Genomic DNA, 18464 nt, shown 5'->3' on the forward strand with positions numbered 1-18464 from the left:
ATTGTCTGCTAGATTACTTGGATTATATTTGCTTTGTTGGGGAAAACCTTATAGTATTGGTACAGCCTGGAAAAAAGGTCAATTCCAATCTATGTGATATTCATTTGTGAGAATGTGTGTCGTGGTTATAAACTCATGCTAAATTAGCATTTTCATTTGCTAAAATAAGAAAGAACGATTGAATCCACGCTGGTGATATCCATAAAAGTGACTGTGTGTGCATACAAATCAAAGTGGTCTGTATATTCAAAATGTACATTCCCTCGTCTCTTCCTGCCTAAAGCCCGTTTAACTATGAATTATTTGTATTTCTATCTATAATCAAATTTGTAATTTTCGACAAAATTCTCAGTGATTGCTTAAAGATGAAAATCACAATGCAAAAATGATGTCACTGTGGAGCTAGAAAATCGCTGTAAAAGTTCTGGGATAAAACGCGAACACATCGTTTCAGGTCATTAGAAACAGAGTCACTAGCTCTGTGCACTGTAGACGTTTCGAACCCCCAAGGCCCCGCCATTTTGTAAATTTCCAAAAAGTGGATCCACATCAAAAAATGTGTATACTTTTCAAGTTTGCTCACAAAATTTCACGAGAATTGGTTGAAAAATGCGACCGCATTTTTTCCAGCTCAAACGAAGACTTCGCTTGGTCAAAAAGTAACGTGAAATGTAAATAATATTGGCAAAATTTTGCTCATAAAAGTATCCAAAATGAAAAATGTTCCATTTTATGGTATCTCACCATGCTAGAGTCCTCTTGTGTGAGTATCATGTAAGCGTGCGAGCCCTCCATATCCCGATGAGCGTCGCGGCTCGCCTCGGCCGGCTCTCCCATCACCGTCCACATGTCTATGCAGCCTGGAACCGTTTGGTTTAGAATAAGTCTGAAGCTATAATGGTGGATTATTAATTATAAGCGTGCGGTTTACCTGATCCCAAGCACGTACACCCAGCCGCAAAATAGCATGGTAACTTTATAAAAACTTCATTTATAATACAATCCAAAGCAATGTACGTAGCGCCGTTCAAGCCGATGCCGAAATTATAACCCTTTTAAAAACATTAAAAAAAGTTATGTAAACTTATTAAGAGCCCTTAATCCTTGGAGCGTTCTCCGATTTCACGAAATAACGCTCGATAGATGGCGTTGGCGCTCGGTACGCGAGCGCCGGCAACGCGACGCGCGTTTCAATGCAGACTAGAATAATCTTGATAGTTTTCAATATAATTTCAAGCAACATTAATTTTAGTGTCATATGATATCATATGGGCACTCTTTATTTTATTGTATATGCACAGTAGTTTTTTTTTTTTATGTACACTACTACTAAGTGTACAGACTACAGAGTGTACTATAACCCTTGCTCTTTATTCTGTCTCTTTCACACCAATGGAAAATGAAGAAGTTACTAAATGACTGCAGGTATAAATAAAGTATATTAGTGCGATAGAGAGACAGATAGTGTTTCGTTGTCGTATCGTAAACGATTGGCATGTTGGCCACACACTTGCTTAGTGCCTAGCCAAAATACCAATCGTTTGCGTATATTAGTGCGATAGAGAGAGAGTAGTGTTTCGTTGTCGTATCGTAAACGATTGGCATGTTGGCTACGCACCCATGATACCTAGCCAAGAAGCCAATCAATCGCGCATATTAGTGCGATAGAGAGACAGATAGTGTTTCCTTGTCGTAGCGTAAACGTTTGGCATGTTGGCTATGCACCCATGCTGCCCAGCCAAGATGCCAATCGTTTGTGCATATTAGTACGAGAGAGAGACAGATAGTGTTTCGTTGTCGTATCGATTGGCATGGTGGCTACGCACCCATGCTGCGTAGTCAAGATGCCAATCGTTTGCGCACATTAGTGCTATAGAGTTTCAGTGTTATTTGAAATCACGTTAGGGTTTGTATTATTATTTTTGACCCGAATGAAGTCCATCCAGGTTCTTATGATGGAGTCAGGAGTTGGTCACCAGAACTCCTAATCTACTCATTATAATTCCATCGTGCTTGGGCTCAAAAGATTTGCCCTGACGAACACCATCGATCTAGATGAGGTCCAGGGTCTCATGACGGAGTCAGGAGTTGGTCACCAGAACTCCCCAGAACTCCTAATCTACTCATCATAACTCCATCGAGTTTGGGCTCAATAGATTTACCCTGATGAGCACCATCAATCTAGATGAAGTCCAGGGTCTCATGATGGAGTCAGGAGTTGGTCACCATAATTCCTAATCTACTCATCATAACTCCATCGTGTTTGGGCTCAATAGATTTGCCCTCACGAGCACCATCAATCTAGATGATGTTCAGGGTCTCATGATGGAGTCAGGAGTTGGTCACTAGAACTCCTACTCTACTCATCATAACTCCATCGTGTTTGGGCTCAATAGATTTGCCCTGATGAGCACCATCGATCTAGATGAGGCCCAGGGTCTCATGATGGAGTCAGGAGTTGGTCACCAGAACTCCTAATCTACTCATCATAACCTCATCGTGTTCGGGCTCAATAGATTTGCCCTGACGAGCATCATCAATCTAGATAAAGTCCAGGGTCTCATGATGGAGTCAGGAGTTGGTCACTAGAACTCCTAATCTACTCATTATAATTCCAACGTGTTTGGGCTCAAAAGATTTGCCCTGACGAGCACCATCGATCTAGATGAGGTCCAGGGTCTCATGATGGAGTCAGGAGTTGGTCACCAGAACTCCTAATCTACTCATTATAATTCCATCGTGTTTGGGCTCAAAAGATTTGCCCTGACGAGTACCATCGATCTAGATGAAGTCCAGGGTCTCATGATGGAGTCAGGAGTTGGTCACCAGAACTCCTAATCTACTCATTATAATTCCATCGTGTTTGGGCTCAAAAGATTTGCCCTGACGAGTACCATCGATCTAGATGAAGTCCAGGGTCTCATGATGGAGTCAGGAGTTGGTCACCATAATTCCTAATCTACTCATCATAACTCCATCGTGTTTGGGCTCAATAGATTTGCCCTCACGAGCACCATCAATCTAGATGATGTTCAGGGTCTCATGATGGAGTCAGGACCTGGTCACTAGAACTCATAATCTACTCATTATAATTCCATCGTGTTTGGGCTCAAAAGATTTGCCCTGACGAGTACCATCGATCTAGATGAAGTCCAGGGTCTCATGATGGAGTCAGGAGTTGGTCACCAGAACTCGTAATCTATTTATCATAACTCCATCGTGTTTGGGCTCAATAGATTTACTCCGACAAGCACCATCAAATTACCATTATGATGAATAGATTAGGAGTTCTGGTGACCAACTACTGAGTTCATCATGAGACCCTCGACTTAATCTAGATCGATGGTACTCGTCAGGGCAAATCTTTTGAGCCCAAACACGATGGAGTTATGATGAATAGACTAGGAGTTCTGGTGATCAACTCCTGACTCCATCATGAGACCCTGGACCTCATCTAGATCGATGGTGCTCGTCAGGGCAAATCTTTTGAGCCCAAACACGTTGGAATTATAATGAGTAGATTAGGAGTTCTAGTGACCAACTCCTGACTCTATCATGAGACCCTGGACTTTATCTAGATTGATGATGCTCGTCAGGGCAAATCTATTGAGCCCGAACACGATGAGGTTATGATGAGTAGATTAGGAGTTCTGGTGACCAACTCCTGACTCCATCATGAGACCCTGGGCCTCATCTAGATCGATGGTGTTCATCAGGGCAAATCTATTGAGCCCAAACACGATGGAGTTATGATGAGTAGATTAGGAGTTCTGGTAACCAGCTCCTGACTCCATCATGAGACCCTGGACCTCATCTAGATTGATGGTGCTCGTCAGGGCAACTCTATTGAACCCAAAGACGATGGAGTTATGATGAGTAGATTAGGAGTTCTGGTGACCAGCTCCTGACTCCATCATGGGACCCTGGACCTCATCTAGATTGAAGGTGCTCGTCAGGGCAACTCTATTGAGCCCAAACACGATGGAGTTATGATGAGTAGAGTAGGAGTTCTGGTGACCAACTCCTGACTCCATCATGAGACCCTGGACCTCATCTAGATCGATGGTGCTCATCAGGGCAAATCTTTTGAGCCCAAACACGTTGGAATTATAATGAGTAGATTAGGAGTTCTAGTGACCAACTCCTGACTCCATCATGAGACCCTGGACTTTATCTAGATTGATGATGCTCGTCAGGGCAAATCTATTGAGCCCGAACACGATGAGGTTATGATGAGTAGTTTAGGAGTTCTGGTGACCAACTCCTGACTCCATCATGAGACCCTGGGCCTCATCTAGGTCGATGGTGTTCATCAGGGCAAATCTATTGAGCCCAAACACGATGGAGTTATGATGAGTAGATTAGGAGTTCTGGTGACCAGCTCCTGACTCCATCATGAGACCCTGGACCTCATCTAGATTGATGGTGCTCGTCAGGGCAACTCGATTGAACCCAAACACGATGGAGTTATGATGAGTAGATTAGGAGTTCTGGTGACCAGCTCCTGACTCCATCATGAGACCCTGGACCTCATCTAGATTGAAGGTGCTCATCAGGGCAACTCTGTTGAGCCCAAACACGATGGAATTATAATGAGTAGATTAGGAGTTCTAGTGACCAACTCCTGACTCCATCATGAGACCCTGGACCTCATCTAGATCGATGGTGTTCGTCAGGGCAAATCTTTTGAGCCCAAACACGATGGGATTATAATTAGTAGATTAGGAGTTCTGGTGACCAACTCCTGACTCCATCATGAGAACTTGGACTTCATCCGGGTCAAAAATAATAATGCAAACCCTAACGTAATTTCAAGTGAAAATGCGTTTTTCAGAAAATCGCAGCCAAATAACACTAGACCTTACTCATAGTGTTGTGTTCCTGCCGGTGAGTAAGGTTGCCAGAGCTCAACGAGGGGCGGGAGGGGGTTAGGGTCGGCAACGCGCATGTAACTCCTCTGGAGTTGCAGGCGTACATATGCGGGCCGTATGCTTGTTTGCCACCGACTTAGTATTAAAAAAAAAGTAACACTGAAAATCCATCAATAAGCGAGTCTGTTAGGCATACTGTAAAAAATGAACTTTTATTAAGATTTTCTAATCGCAGTATATAGCACTTCTCGGAACTCCGTAGCTGATTACGATCGCAACGAATGCCTGACAATCGAGCACAGGTCCGTCCTCTAAGCGCGCTCCGCGCGGACTGAGAGCGGGGCGTCGCTGCTGCGTGATTTATACTTGTTTTAAAAAAATATAAATTTACGGTAATGTAGGTCCCATAGTTACGATTTTTTTTTTATAGGTTAACATAAAGTTACAGTTTGCTATAATATTATTTTTAAAGCAAAATATGCGTACAATTTGCGGAAATAAAATATAATAAAACCCTGTTTTCGCCAAAAAAATGAAGAAAACTCGGAAGGTATTTTATCAGTTTTTTCAAATGAATCTTCGATTGTTAATCATTCCAGCCCCTCGTACGAGATATGTTAAATCAAATTGTAGTCATTCATGTACCAAATGATTCTTGTTTATAGCAAAATTGAGAACCGAAACGCCACATCTCACTGCAAAATTTGGAAAAGACTCCCAAAAAACCTCATTAAAAAAGAGGTTTAAAAGAGAAAATGAAAATTTGAACTGTTGGAGCCGCTAGTTTAGGAAACGATTATTTAAGTACGTTACCAGTTTTTGAATAAATACTTATAGTTACGTCGTAATCTTGAATGAAAAAGGAAGCATTTTACAAAATACGCTCGTCTGTAGGAATAAGGACTCTTAAGAAAAAGCCATCATGGAATTTTTTCGAACAAAATTCTAAGGCGTCAACGTCAGTGAAAATGAGTAGTTGTGTTGTGGACATAGATTAGTATATGTTATTATTGGTTGTGGATAAAGTATTTACCTTATATAGTAGTTACATTCTATAAAGCGCCAATGGTCACGAGCAGTCACGGGCGCGCAATTTGGCGCTCAGTTAATCAAATATGGAACATAACTGCTGCATTGTAAGTTAAAATTAGTTTAAGTTTAACCGTTTGTAAATAGATTACCCGGTAAGTTAAAGGCAGTGATGAGCTGCGGCCGCACGCTGCGCTGCAAGACGGTGAGCGCGCCGTTCTTGCCGCGGCCGCTGCAGGCCACCAGCTCCACGGCCGGCATCTCCGCCGCCCGCCCGTACTCCTCGGACAGCAGCTGCGGCTCGCCCATGGACACGTCGCCGATTGGGCAGATGTTGAGCAGGGAGTCGCATACCTGGAAATTATACATTTATCCTTACAATCATAAAGCTAGGGGCGCCAATAGGTAATAAAACTACTAGAAAAAATAAGGAAGTCGTAGCAAACCATTCTCTAAGGAAGCTTTAGATTTGCTCGGAAACTTAATCTCATTAATTGACACAAGTTTTTAAGAAAGCACCTCCGATTATCTTAGAATTTTCCATTCATCAAAAATCTATAAAAATTAAATTACAATATTTCGTACATGTAAGTAGATTTCAATTCGGCTTTTAATGTATCGCAAAATCGCTCGGCGAATAATCAAAACCCGGAATGTAGTACGGGAACGTGCTATAATGTTTTCACCTTAACCCTTTTAAACACTTTATGTCATAAACACTTTATGGCATAAACACATACATCATTCAAACGCCAAAATCCCAAGCGCAAGGGAGCTAATGTAAACCTTACTCAAAAGTGTGAAGAATACTTTGACAGCGTCCGCCATAACACCTATAGTTGTCCTTGGCGCTGTGGGCACGACTAGTCAAGACTTAGTCAAGACTTTAGGTTTTCTTGGCGTTCAAAAGATTAAAGCTACTCAACGTACATACCAACGTACAGATCTCCCGCCGCCCCCACTGAGAAAGGAATAGACCCTGCAGGTGTTGACTACTATTTATTAGTAGCTACTCAAAAATACAATCTGTAAATAGCGTCATTGTTTTGCTCCACATTAACTTCTTTTCTCTATTCTTACTTTCTCCTTTCCTCATTTCTCTATCACTATGTCGACCAAACTGTCTAGTCACATTTAAAAAAAAAACAACGTAGAGATATAGTGCATAATTGTTTTCCTTTGTATTTTCTCGGAAACGTTCGTATTTCAATGTCAGTTATTTTTGTACCGAGACCGAATGAAATAGCAAGACACGATCGTAAGTTCCCGTGAAAATACGATGTTACGTACCTTTCTTCTATGAGCCCTATAGTCATCCACGTCCACGTACCTCAAACACATAGCTGGTCAGCTGAGTAGACGTCCTAATATCGCTTCCGTACACTTCCAACTCATCTTTGTCGCTAATCTCGATAACATTCGTGGCAATACAGTCAGACAGAGAATCCAGGCGACGTTTTTTCGCTGCGGGGTCAGAGTCTTTATCCTTGTCTTTTTGTTGGGTTTGATTTGCGTATTCTTGCTCTGTAATATAATAAAAAAATACATTTACATATACCTTACATACAATTTCGACATCTGAATAAATAAAATGCGAAACCTGATAATTTCGAAGGCAATTATCTGGGTTGTAATTTCCTACAGAAGTAACATTGCGTTTGCAATACAGATGATTCACATACCATTCTCAACAGTCAAATCGACCGTGGCCTCCAAAGGCTTGTCCACAGAGAACAACATTCGATTCTCTCTTTCCGTCACTCTCAATAACAGTGAATTTCCGAGACGTGAGCCAAGAAACAGGAAGTCTTCCTCTATCACACACATCTGAAATCAATACATTACACGTTACTGTTTTCAGCATATAGGGGCGATATGCTGATACTATCAACCCCCTAAATAAATTAAATACATATCTCAGGACAATTTTACACATGACAACTTAGCCCCAAACTAAGCAAAGCTTGTACTGTGGGTACTATATGGGTAGTAGTGGGTAGTAATTCCCACCTAAAATACGAAATATTCCGTTTTAGTGTTAGTGGTTGCAGTTTTGCTATAATTGCTCCAAATCTCTCTACGTCAAACGATCTCCGAACAAAACGTATTCAACCGATTTGCAAGACCAAAGTGATCCCATAAGTGAAGCACTTATTTCGGTCTTGCAAATCGGTGAACAGTTATGCCTAGAAAAACACTTTAAGAGTCCTTATTCCTACAGACGAGCGTATTTTGTAAAATGCTTCCTTTTTCATTCAAGATTACGACGTAACTATAAGTATTTATTCAAAAACTGGTAACGTACTTAAATAATCGTTTCCTAAACTAGCGGCTCCAACAGTTCAAATTTTCATTTTCTCTTTTAAACCTCTTTTTTAATGAGGTTTTTTGGGAGTCTTTTCCAAATTTTGCAGTGAGATGTGGCGTTTCGGTTCTCAATTTTGCTATAAACAAGAATCATTTGGTACATGAATGACTACAATTTGATTTAACATATCTCGTACGAGGGGCTGGAATGATTAACAATCGAAGATTCATTTGAAAAAACTGATAAAATACCTTCCGAGTTTTCTTCATTTTTTTGGCGAAAACAGGGTTTTATTATATTTTATTTCCGCAAATTGTACGCATATTTTGCTTTAAAAATAATATTATAGCAAACTGTAACTTTATGTTAACCTATAAAAAAAAAATCGTAACTATGGGACCTACATTACCGTAAATTTATATTTTTTTAAAACAAGTATAAATCACGCAGCAGCGACGCCCCGCTCTCAGTCCGCGCGGAGCGCGCTTAGAGGACGGACCTGTGCTCGATTGTCAGGCATTCGTTGCGATCGTAATCAGCTACGGAGTTCCGAGAAGTGCTATATACTGCGATTAGAAAATCTTAATAAAAGTTCATTTTTTACAGTATGCCTAACAGACTCGCTTATTGATGGATTTTCAGTGTTACTTTTTTTTTAATACTAAGTCGGTGGCAAACAAGCATACGGCCCGCATATGTACGCCTGCAACTCCAGAGGAGTTACATGCGCGTTGCCGACCCTAACCCCCTCCCGCCCCTCGTTGAGCTCTGGCAACCTTACTCACCGGCAGGAACACAACACTATGAGTAAGGTCTAGTGTTATTTGGCTGCGATTTTCTGAAAAACGCATTTTCACTTGAAATTACGTTAGGGTTTGCATTATTATTTTTGACCCGGATGAAGTCCAAGTTCTCATGATGGAGTCAGGAGTTGGTCACCAGAACTCCTAATCTACTAATTATAATCCCATCGTGTTTGGGCTCAAAAGATTTGCCCTGACGAACACCATCGATCTAGATGAGGTCCAGGGTCTCATGATGGAGTCAGGAGTTGGTCACTAGAACTCCTAATCTACTCATTATAATTCCATCGTGTTTGGGCTCAACAGAGTTGCCCTGATGAGCACCTTCAATCTAGATGAGGTCCAGGGTCTCATGATGGAGTCAGGAGCTGGTCACCAGAACTCCTAATCTACTCATCATAACTCCATCGTGTTTGGGTTCAATCGAGTTGCCCTGACGAGCACCATCAATCTAGATGAGGTCCAGGGTCTCATGATGGAGTCAGGAGCTGGTCACCAGAACTCCTAATCTACTCATCATAACTCCATCGTGTTTGGGCTCAATAGATTTGCCCTGATGAACACCATCGACCTAGATGAGGCCCAGGGTCTCATGATGGAGTCAGGAGTTGGTCACCAGAACTCCTAAACTACTCATCATAACCTCATCGTGTTCGGGCTCAATAGATTTGCCCTGACGAGCATCATCAATCTAGATAAAGTCCAGGGTCTCATGATGGAGTCAGGAGTTGGTCACTAGAACTCCTAATCTACTCATTATAATTCCAACGTGTTTGGGCTCAAAAGATTTGCCCTGATGAGCACCATCGATCTAGATGAGGTCCAGGGTCTCATGATGGAGTCAGGAGTTGGTCACCAGAACTCCTACTCTACTCATCATAACTCCATCGTGTTTGGGCTCAATAGAGTTGCCCTGACGAGCACCTTCAATCTAGATGAGGTCCAGGGTCCCATGATGGAGTCAGGAGCTGGTCACCAGAACTCCTAATCTACTCATCATAACTCCATCGTCTTTGGGTTCAATAGAGTTGCCCTGACGAGCACCATCAATCTAGATGAGGTCCAGGGTCTCATGATGGAGTCAGGAGCTGGTTACCAGAACTCCTAATCTACTCATCATAACTCCATCGTGTTTGGGCTCAATAGATTTGCCCTGATGAACACCATCGATCTAGATGAGGCCCAGGGTCTCATGATGGAGTCAGGAGTTGGTCACCAGAACTCCTAATCTACTCATCATAACCTCATCGTGTTCGGGCTCAATAGATTTGCCCTGACGAGCATCATCAATCTAGATAAAGTCCAGGGTCTCATGATAGAGTCAGGAGTTGGTCACTAGAACTCCTAATCTACTCATTATAATTCCAACGTGTTTGGGCTCAAAAGATTTGCCCTGACGAGCACCATCGATCTAGATGAGGTCCAGGGTCTCATGATGGAGTCAGGAGTTGATCACCAGAACTCCTAGTCTATTCATCATAACTCCATCGTGTTTGGGCTCAAAAGATTTGCCCTGACGAGTACCATCGATCTAGATTAAGTCGAGGGTCTCATGATGAACTCAGTAGTTGGTCACCAGAACTCCTAATCTATTCATCATAATGGTAATTTGATGGTGCTTGTCGGAGTAAATCTATTGAGCCCAAACACGATGGAGTTATGATAAATAGATTACGAGTTCTGGTGACCAACTCCTGACTCCATCATGAGACCCTGGACTTCATCTAGATCGATGGTACTCGTCAGGGCAAATCTTTTGAGCCCAAACACGATGGAATTATAATGAGTAGATTATGAGTTCTAGTGACCAGGTCCTGACTCCATCATGAGACCCTGAACATCATCTAGATTGATGGTGCTCGTGAGGGCAAATCTATTGAGCCCAAACACGATGGAGTTATGATGAGTAGATTAGGAATTATGGTGACCAACTCCTGACTCCATCATGAGACCCTGGACTTCATCTAGATCGATGGTACTCGTCAGGGCAAATCTTTTGAGCCCAAACACGATGGAATTATAATGAGTAGATTAGGAGTTCTGGTGACCAACTCCTGACTCCATCATGAGACCCTGGACTTCATCTAGATCGATGGTACTCGTCAGGGCAAATCTTTTGAGCCCAAACACGATGGAATTATAATGAGTAGATTAGGAGTTCTGGTGACCAACTCCTGACTCCATCATGAGACCCTGGACCTCATCTAGATCGATGGTGCTCGTCAGGGCAAATCTTTTGAGCCCAAACACGTTGGAATTATAATGAGTAGATTAGGAGTTCTAGTGACCAACTCCTGACTCCATCATGAGACCCTGGACTTTATCTAGATTGATGATGCTCGTCAGGGCAAATCTATTGAGCCCGAACACGATGAGGTTATGATGAGTAGATTAGGAGTTCTGGTGACCAACTCCTGACTCCATCATGAGACCCTGGGCCTCATCTAGATCGATGGTGCTCATCAGGGCAAATCTATTGAGCCCAAACACGATGGAGTTATGATGAGTAGAGTAGGAGTTCTAGTGACCAACTCCTGACTCCATCATGAGACCCTGAACATCATCTAGATTGATGGTGCTCGTGAGGGCAAATCTATTGAGCCCAAACACGATGGAGTTATGATGAGTAGATTAGGAATTATGGTGACCAACTCCTGACTCCATCATGAGACCCTGGACTTCATCTAGATTGATGGTGCTCATCAGGGTAAATCTATTGAGCCCAAACTCGATGGAGTTATGATGAGTAGATTAGGAGTTCTGGGGAGTTCTGGTGACCAACTCCTGACTCCGTCATGAGACCCTGGACCTCATCTAGATCGATGGTGTTCGTCAGGGCAAATCTTTTGAGCCCAAGCACGATGGAATTATAATGAGTAGATTAGGAGTTCTGGTGACCAACTCCTGACTCCATCATAAGAACCTGGATGGACTTCATTCGGGTCAAAAATAATAATACAAACCCTAACGTGATTTCAAATAACACTGAAACTCTATAGCACTAATGTGCGCAAACGATTGGCATCTTGACTACGCAGCATGGGTGCGTAGCCACCATGCCAATCGATACGACAACGAAACACTATCTGTCTCTCTCTCGTACTAATATGCACAAACGATTGGCATCTTGGCTGGGCAGCATGGGTGCATAGCCAACATGCCAAACGTTTACGCTACGACAAGGAAACACTATCTGTCTCTCTATCGCACTAATATGCGCGATTGATTGGCTTCTTGGCTAGGTATCATGGGTGCGTAGCCAACATGCCAATCGTTTACGATACGACAACGAAACACTACTCTCTCTCTATCGCACTAATATACGCAAACGATTGGTATTTTGGCTAGGCACTAAGCAAGTGTGTGGCCAACATGCCAATCGTTTACGATACGACAACGAAACACTATCTGTCTCTCTATCGCACTAATATACTTTATTTATACCTGCAGTCATTTAGTAACTTCTTCATTTTCCATTGGTGTGAAAGAGACAGAATAAAGAGCAAGGGTTATAGTACACTCTGTAGTCTGTACACTTAGTAGTAGTGTACATAAAAAAAAAAAACTACTGTGCATATACAATAAAATAAAGAGTGCCCATATGATATCATATGACACTAAAATTAATGTTGCTTGAAATTATATTGAAAACTATCAAGATTATTCTAGTCTGCATTGAAACGCGCGTCGCGTTGCCGGCGCTCGCGTACCGAGCGCCAACGCCATCTATCGAGCGTTATTTCGTGAAATCGGAGAACGCTCCAAGGATTAAGGGCTCTTAACGTGATAAAGAAAAAGAAATAAATATACCATTATAAACGTCATGTTCTCATAGTAATTTGACGTTTATGTGATTTATAACACATTTTTTAACTACAAAATATGTGCAGAGTTAGCTTGGTCCTACTCTATCAGTCGGGTCCACACAGAGCGAGCATACGCGCGAGGCAATTTCGTCACGCACAATACGGCCAGTGTAGACGTGCCTCGGCTGAGGCGGCTCGCGCGTTTTCCTTACCCGAGTTAGCCGCCTGGCTCGCGCGTGTGCTCGCTCTGTGTGGACCCGGCTATCCAATAGTAACTTCAAAAAGGTCAAATACGAAATTAAGTAACAAACAACAGTCGGTTTCTTTTTTATGTAGAAACTCATATACGCACAGTGGTAGTAAGCACGGACGCCGCGGCACGGTCGAGATGCGCGCTACGCACGCTGCGCACGGAGTCCGCTAGTAATGTGAGCACGTACAGTTGGCCACCCTTCAACGACAGCGCCAACCGGCCCTCTCCCAGCGGGGCCACGCAGGCCCCGTCTAGCGTGATACACACGCCTTCTTGAATTCCTATAAAACATATACATTCATATAGTCGAAGTACAAAACAGTGCCCAACATCTAAGGTATTACAATGACACATTATTGTCCAAAAATCTAGAAATTCCTAGAATAAATTTTATCGTAACATCACATAAAAAACCTGCAATGCAATAAAATAAAGGAAAAAAAATTGTTTAGTTGCTAAATAATGTACGTAGATTCTGATCATATCATCTGAAAATATCTACCACTAGAAAATCTATTTTTTTTTAACAAGCAGAAACGTCTGCGAACGATGCTATTAAGCTTAGAATAAATTTAAAAGAGGAAAAATTACTGTGTTGGGTGAGACTTGAACTCACGGCCTCTGGATCGATACTCCAGCGCCATCTGAGCCACCAAGACCTCATCAATAGGCAGCAAATTTTTCCGCCATATGGGTGCACGGGACCCTAGCGAGATCTACCGTAAGAACGTTACACTTCTTAGACGTCGACGGAATCTAAGCTTAATTCTTATAACTTTCTTACGTACCCTACATTGAACTTTACTTTAAACTTAAATGAAATACTGTATTTTATTAGAGTAAATTAAATAAATTGTTATTTAGATTAAAAGATTCTTCATCATTTACGTCCCAGTAGTATTCCCCCAGGTAAAAACGCTTAGGTGATATATTTAGGTGACAGATTGGATTGGAGTCTCACCCAAGACAGTAATTTTTCCACTTTTAAATTTATTCTAAGCTTACTAGAAAATCTGTCAAAGTTTGTGGTAAACTCACGTTTTTGTGGAAACAACCACTGAGCTTTTAGCCACCTAGAGTAGTTATCTATACGCTAAGTAGAGTAATACCCCGCTTTACGCGAGAGATGCGTTCCAGGGAAAATCGCGTAAAGCGAATTTCGCGTATACCGGGGTCTTTTAATAAAGTACCAAATTTAGAATCAAACCGCTTTTATTAGAAAATTGTTTATATGTCACTCAGGAAATTAATTATAACATGTGATACTTTCTAACATGTTCAAACCGGAATATATTTTTGACAACGCTTCCTGGATAACACTTTATGACAGATCTGGATGTTCGACGTTGATCCATGGGCTGCAAGAGTGATGTAGTATTTGGTGGCAGGTACATCAATTGAACTTCTAAATCTCGCGGATAATCCAAAGTTGGTTTGACATCCACCAGCGTGGAGCGTTATCCAGGAGCAACAGCACTTTCCGTGGAAGTCCATTTCAGACGCAGTAATCTTTGACTTCTAGTCAGAAACATGACTGATGATTCAACCAGTCTGTGAAAACTTCTCTGGTCACCCACGCCTTTCGATTTGATCGCCAAAATACTGGTAGAGTGCTCTTATTCGTGCATCTACCAATAACGTAATAATATTTATAGTTAGAAGGTAGATTACCATCCGAGGTGGCGCGATGTGGCACGGCCAAGTAAATAACCAATCAGATACTATCAATTCAGTGACCAATAGTGCACTCGCGTAAAGCGGGGCAATTTAGCGCGAAAATCTAAAAACCGCGTTATAGCGAATCCGCGTTATCCGGGGTCGCGTAAAGCGGGGTATTACTGTACGAAATCTATTTGCGAACTGCACTGATTCCGTATATTTTTCGTACTATTTTTTCTTCTTTGTTACTTACTGAGAGGAAAGTTGGTTGTGTGCGTGGCGACACTGTTGAGAGACACGCCGTACGGCGGCACTGATTGATTAAGATAGATCAGAGAGTTCACAGCCATTATCAGACAACCACCTGAAATTCGAAATTAATTATTCCACAAAAAGTAATGAGGTCAAGGGAATTAATGATGATTATAATAACACATAATAAGTAAAATACGGATGGAAATAAGACTTACAGAGAGGTATAAAAGGGCACTGACAGACGTTATAATGACTATACACGACTCGACATGAACCTATTTCTGCGTTCTCGCACTTCATACAATTAATATAGAAAATTGTTTTTTCGTAATCATCATCATCTTATATTTAGGGACTCAATCGATAGGAAAAAAGTCACCATGACACCAAAACCCTTGCGTACTAAATCGCCTTCTACAAAAATGTTGCCGGATTTCCATACAAGCGATACCCGTACCCGAAAACCGAGTCTATCAAGAGATGTGTGAAGAGTCGTGCGTACTGAAAAGCTTTACACAAAGGCCGTTATAACCAGGGTTTGAATAGACTTACCCAGTGGGCGCTGGATGGGCACGGCGCGCAGACAGTCAAAGGGCAGCCCGGACGTCGCCCAAATCACGGGGTGCACGCGCGCGCTCATGTTCAAACTCACCCCCGCCATGGCGCAGGTGTCATTACGCACTGCTGTACGACTGTGGATGTTCATACAGGGTGTTAACTACAACTTTTTAACATTCAAAAATAACATTGAAATAAGTATTGTTTAAAGCTACTTTGTCCATTTACATAATCTTACCAGGAAGTCATGAGAAAACGTCACATTTTATACATATTAACAGTAGACGCTTGACGATTAAGACAAATCATATTAATCACGGCACTCTTTGTTTGAAAGTAACCCCTTGGCAGGGTCGCCATGAAAGTTCGGGAGTTCACATATTTATATATCGAGCTTTAGTAATGAACTACAGTTAATACTGGACGAAATATGCCTAATAAAGAGCGTACATTGCAAGCATATTTGCTTTCGTTAGCTTTATTATACCTACAATTACTTTTTGAACATCATATGAAAACCATAATTACTGTTCTGCACGATCTACGAAATCTCATAAAAAACTATACTTACCCAGCAAAAGTCCTCACAGGTTCATACAACAACAGTAGTGTAGGTTCATAGTAACCATGTAGGAACTGTATGTCCAGTATGTTGTCTATCTTCTCGTCCAAGTCTTTGAGGACTATTACGTAAGACGCCAGTGTTGGTGCCCGGACTACTGGAGTTGTTGGTGCCTGTGACATGAAAACATTTGGTTTGACACGACATGACAACGTTTTCTGCATGGCATTTGATTTGTTCACTTTCAGTTCCTCCCCTCAGAGTATGGTGTTAAAATAATTAATTAGCCTATATCCTATTTTCATAGAAGTGTAAACTTCAAATTTAGTCATTCGAGTTTAGCCATGAAAAGATAAAACAGAAAAAGCTTATTAAGTATTTTCCATTTTTTTGTGTTTGTGGGCAGTTGATAAAATAGAATAAAAGCAGAAAAGTATTAAGCTGCCCTACCTATAGTACAGATTGGTAGACAGACTTACATTCTTCTTCAAGTCAGCAAGTGGCTTGGCTTCCAAAGGGTCTCCTTCCTCTGAAGTGACATCCTTCCGAAATGGCAGTACAGCTAGCTTTTTGCCATAAAGCAGCATGACAGCGCATCGGCCCTCTGGATCTACCCGGATCCAGGGGATGTGAGGGTGAGTTGTCCAACCATTCTGCATTTTTACAATACAGTCTAAATATTAATTTGTAAGACCCTTAGGGATTTAATATACTTATTTATTCTAAAAGAAATGTGTCAATCTTTACATAGGTATGTCAGCAAACATGACCTACCTTCATATCTTCTTCCTCAAAATAGTGCATGCTCAGGGTAATCAAGTTATTAGTCTGAGGATCATACTGCAAAACTGAGAGCTTAGCCTCCCTGAAAGATACAAGCAGTAAGTCCCGTCCAGAGCTGGGGCTTTTCACTGAAGCCAATGACATCACATTTCCCCACAGTGTATATGTTGCAAGACATTCTAGCTTCATTTTTGGGGGTATTGGCTGGCCAGCTGTAAAAATGGTATAAAATGTTGTCTTATGTAGGCTGGACTTTCTTTTAATAGTTCCCTAGTTATAATAATATTAACATCTTCATTGCGGTATCAGGTCTTAGCCCTTGGAGTGACTCTCGACCGATTATTTCATTTAAATTTCAAAGATTAATTGAAATAAAATTCCAATAACTCAAAAACTATGTATACCACTTGAAGAGTTAAAGAACCATTAATGAAATATCCTGTGCCTGGTACAAAAAATGTTCCGAAGACTGGAATGGGACAATTCAAACCTATGTCATACACATCTACATATAATCTGAGATAAGTGTAACAACTCCAACTGAAAGTCAACTGTTGTTTAATTAAATTATGGTTTTAAAATGAAGATGTTCTGGATGTAACAATAACTTCTGTACAAGTTTGCAATTAAAGAAGTATCCAATTTATTAAACCAATTTCTATGTACCATTGTGTATTCTAGTCAATGTAGGTACGAAAACAATCATTTTTTTTAATAAAAAAAAATCCTTAGATGGTATAACTGTATAGAGTATGCTTTTCTAATAAATTGCCGATCTCTAGCAAAAAAACAGCCTTTTGCTTGAAATTAACGCTAGCAGACCTAAGTAATGATGATACCTTATTTTGTATCAAGCACAAAATACAATAGTAGCAATTTTTGTTTTCCACGAAAAGTAAAAACTCTTACCGGCGTTAACCTCCCTGCTAGGTCCTTCTGGTAGCAACCTGAACACTTTGATAATGTTAGCGCCCGCCGTAACCAAACAGGTCTCGTCATTGTTGAAGAAACAACAGCTGACGGCATGTTCTATGCCCGTGGCAGGATGCGTTTGTCGGCAAATAGAAAACATTTTTGCTGTAGACTCGTTATAGGTTATGTTCGGAAAATATCACTTTGTGTGCACTTAAATAAACATTTCATGTAACCCATAAAAGTTACTTAATATTTGTATAGACGCTTTATATTTCACATAATAGTTATTAAATCATACGTGAAGAATTAGCATTCGATTTGTTATGAATTTGTAGACAGACGCCAGGCTGACGCAACTATAGGAACAAAAAAAGTTTTATATGGAGTTTGTTTCGCAAATCTTCGCCAACAAAGAAAAAGAAAACGTCAGTGCTATTTATTCTGTCAAGTTTACATCAAGTCAACTGACAGCCTAATTGTTTTGTTTGTTATGAAGGCGTCAATGTTTTGTTCGGGTATTTCGTGCAATTTCTTTTTTATTTAGAAAAAAAATCGAAAACAGTGAACCGTAATCAGAGTAAAGAGCGAGTTTGTTACAATGCCACTGAGAAAACGGTTTACTAAGTGTGAAATATGTGGCAAGCGAGCCATTCGAGAAAATC

At 41.2% G+C, this 18464-nt stretch overlaps 1 protein-coding gene across 1 annotated transcript in view; it reads right to left on the reverse strand.

Moving 5' to 3' along the window:
* Positions 1 to 18177, reverse strand: part of LOC133516224 (cleavage and polyadenylation specificity factor subunit 1) — a 55153-nt gene extending 36976 nt beyond the window's left edge. The window contains exons 1-11 of the mRNA XM_061849037.1: positions 17797 to 18177; positions 16879 to 17099; positions 16584 to 16757; positions 16114 to 16277; positions 15537 to 15676; positions 14983 to 15093; positions 13170 to 13351; positions 7583 to 7727; positions 7231 to 7424; positions 6053 to 6254; positions 745 to 860 (exon numbers count right to left, since the gene is read on the reverse strand). Coding sequence (XP_061705021.1) covers positions 745 to 860; positions 6053 to 6254; positions 7231 to 7424; positions 7583 to 7727; positions 13170 to 13351; positions 14983 to 15093; positions 15537 to 15676; positions 16114 to 16277; positions 16584 to 16757; positions 16879 to 17099; positions 17797 to 17959 — 1812 coding nt within the window. The 5' untranslated portion in view covers positions 17960 to 18177. The remainder of the gene's footprint in view (positions 1 to 744; positions 861 to 6052; positions 6255 to 7230; positions 7425 to 7582; positions 7728 to 13169; positions 13352 to 14982; positions 15094 to 15536; positions 15677 to 16113; positions 16278 to 16583; positions 16758 to 16878; positions 17100 to 17796) is intronic.
* Between the last annotated feature and the right edge of the window lie 287 nt (positions 18178 to 18464).

This window comes from Cydia pomonella, chromosome 3 (assembly GCF_033807575.1).
Source record: "Cydia pomonella isolate Wapato2018A chromosome 3, ilCydPomo1, whole genome shotgun sequence".
Classification (NCBI taxonomy): domain Eukaryota; kingdom Metazoa; phylum Arthropoda; class Insecta; order Lepidoptera; family Tortricidae; genus Cydia; species Cydia pomonella.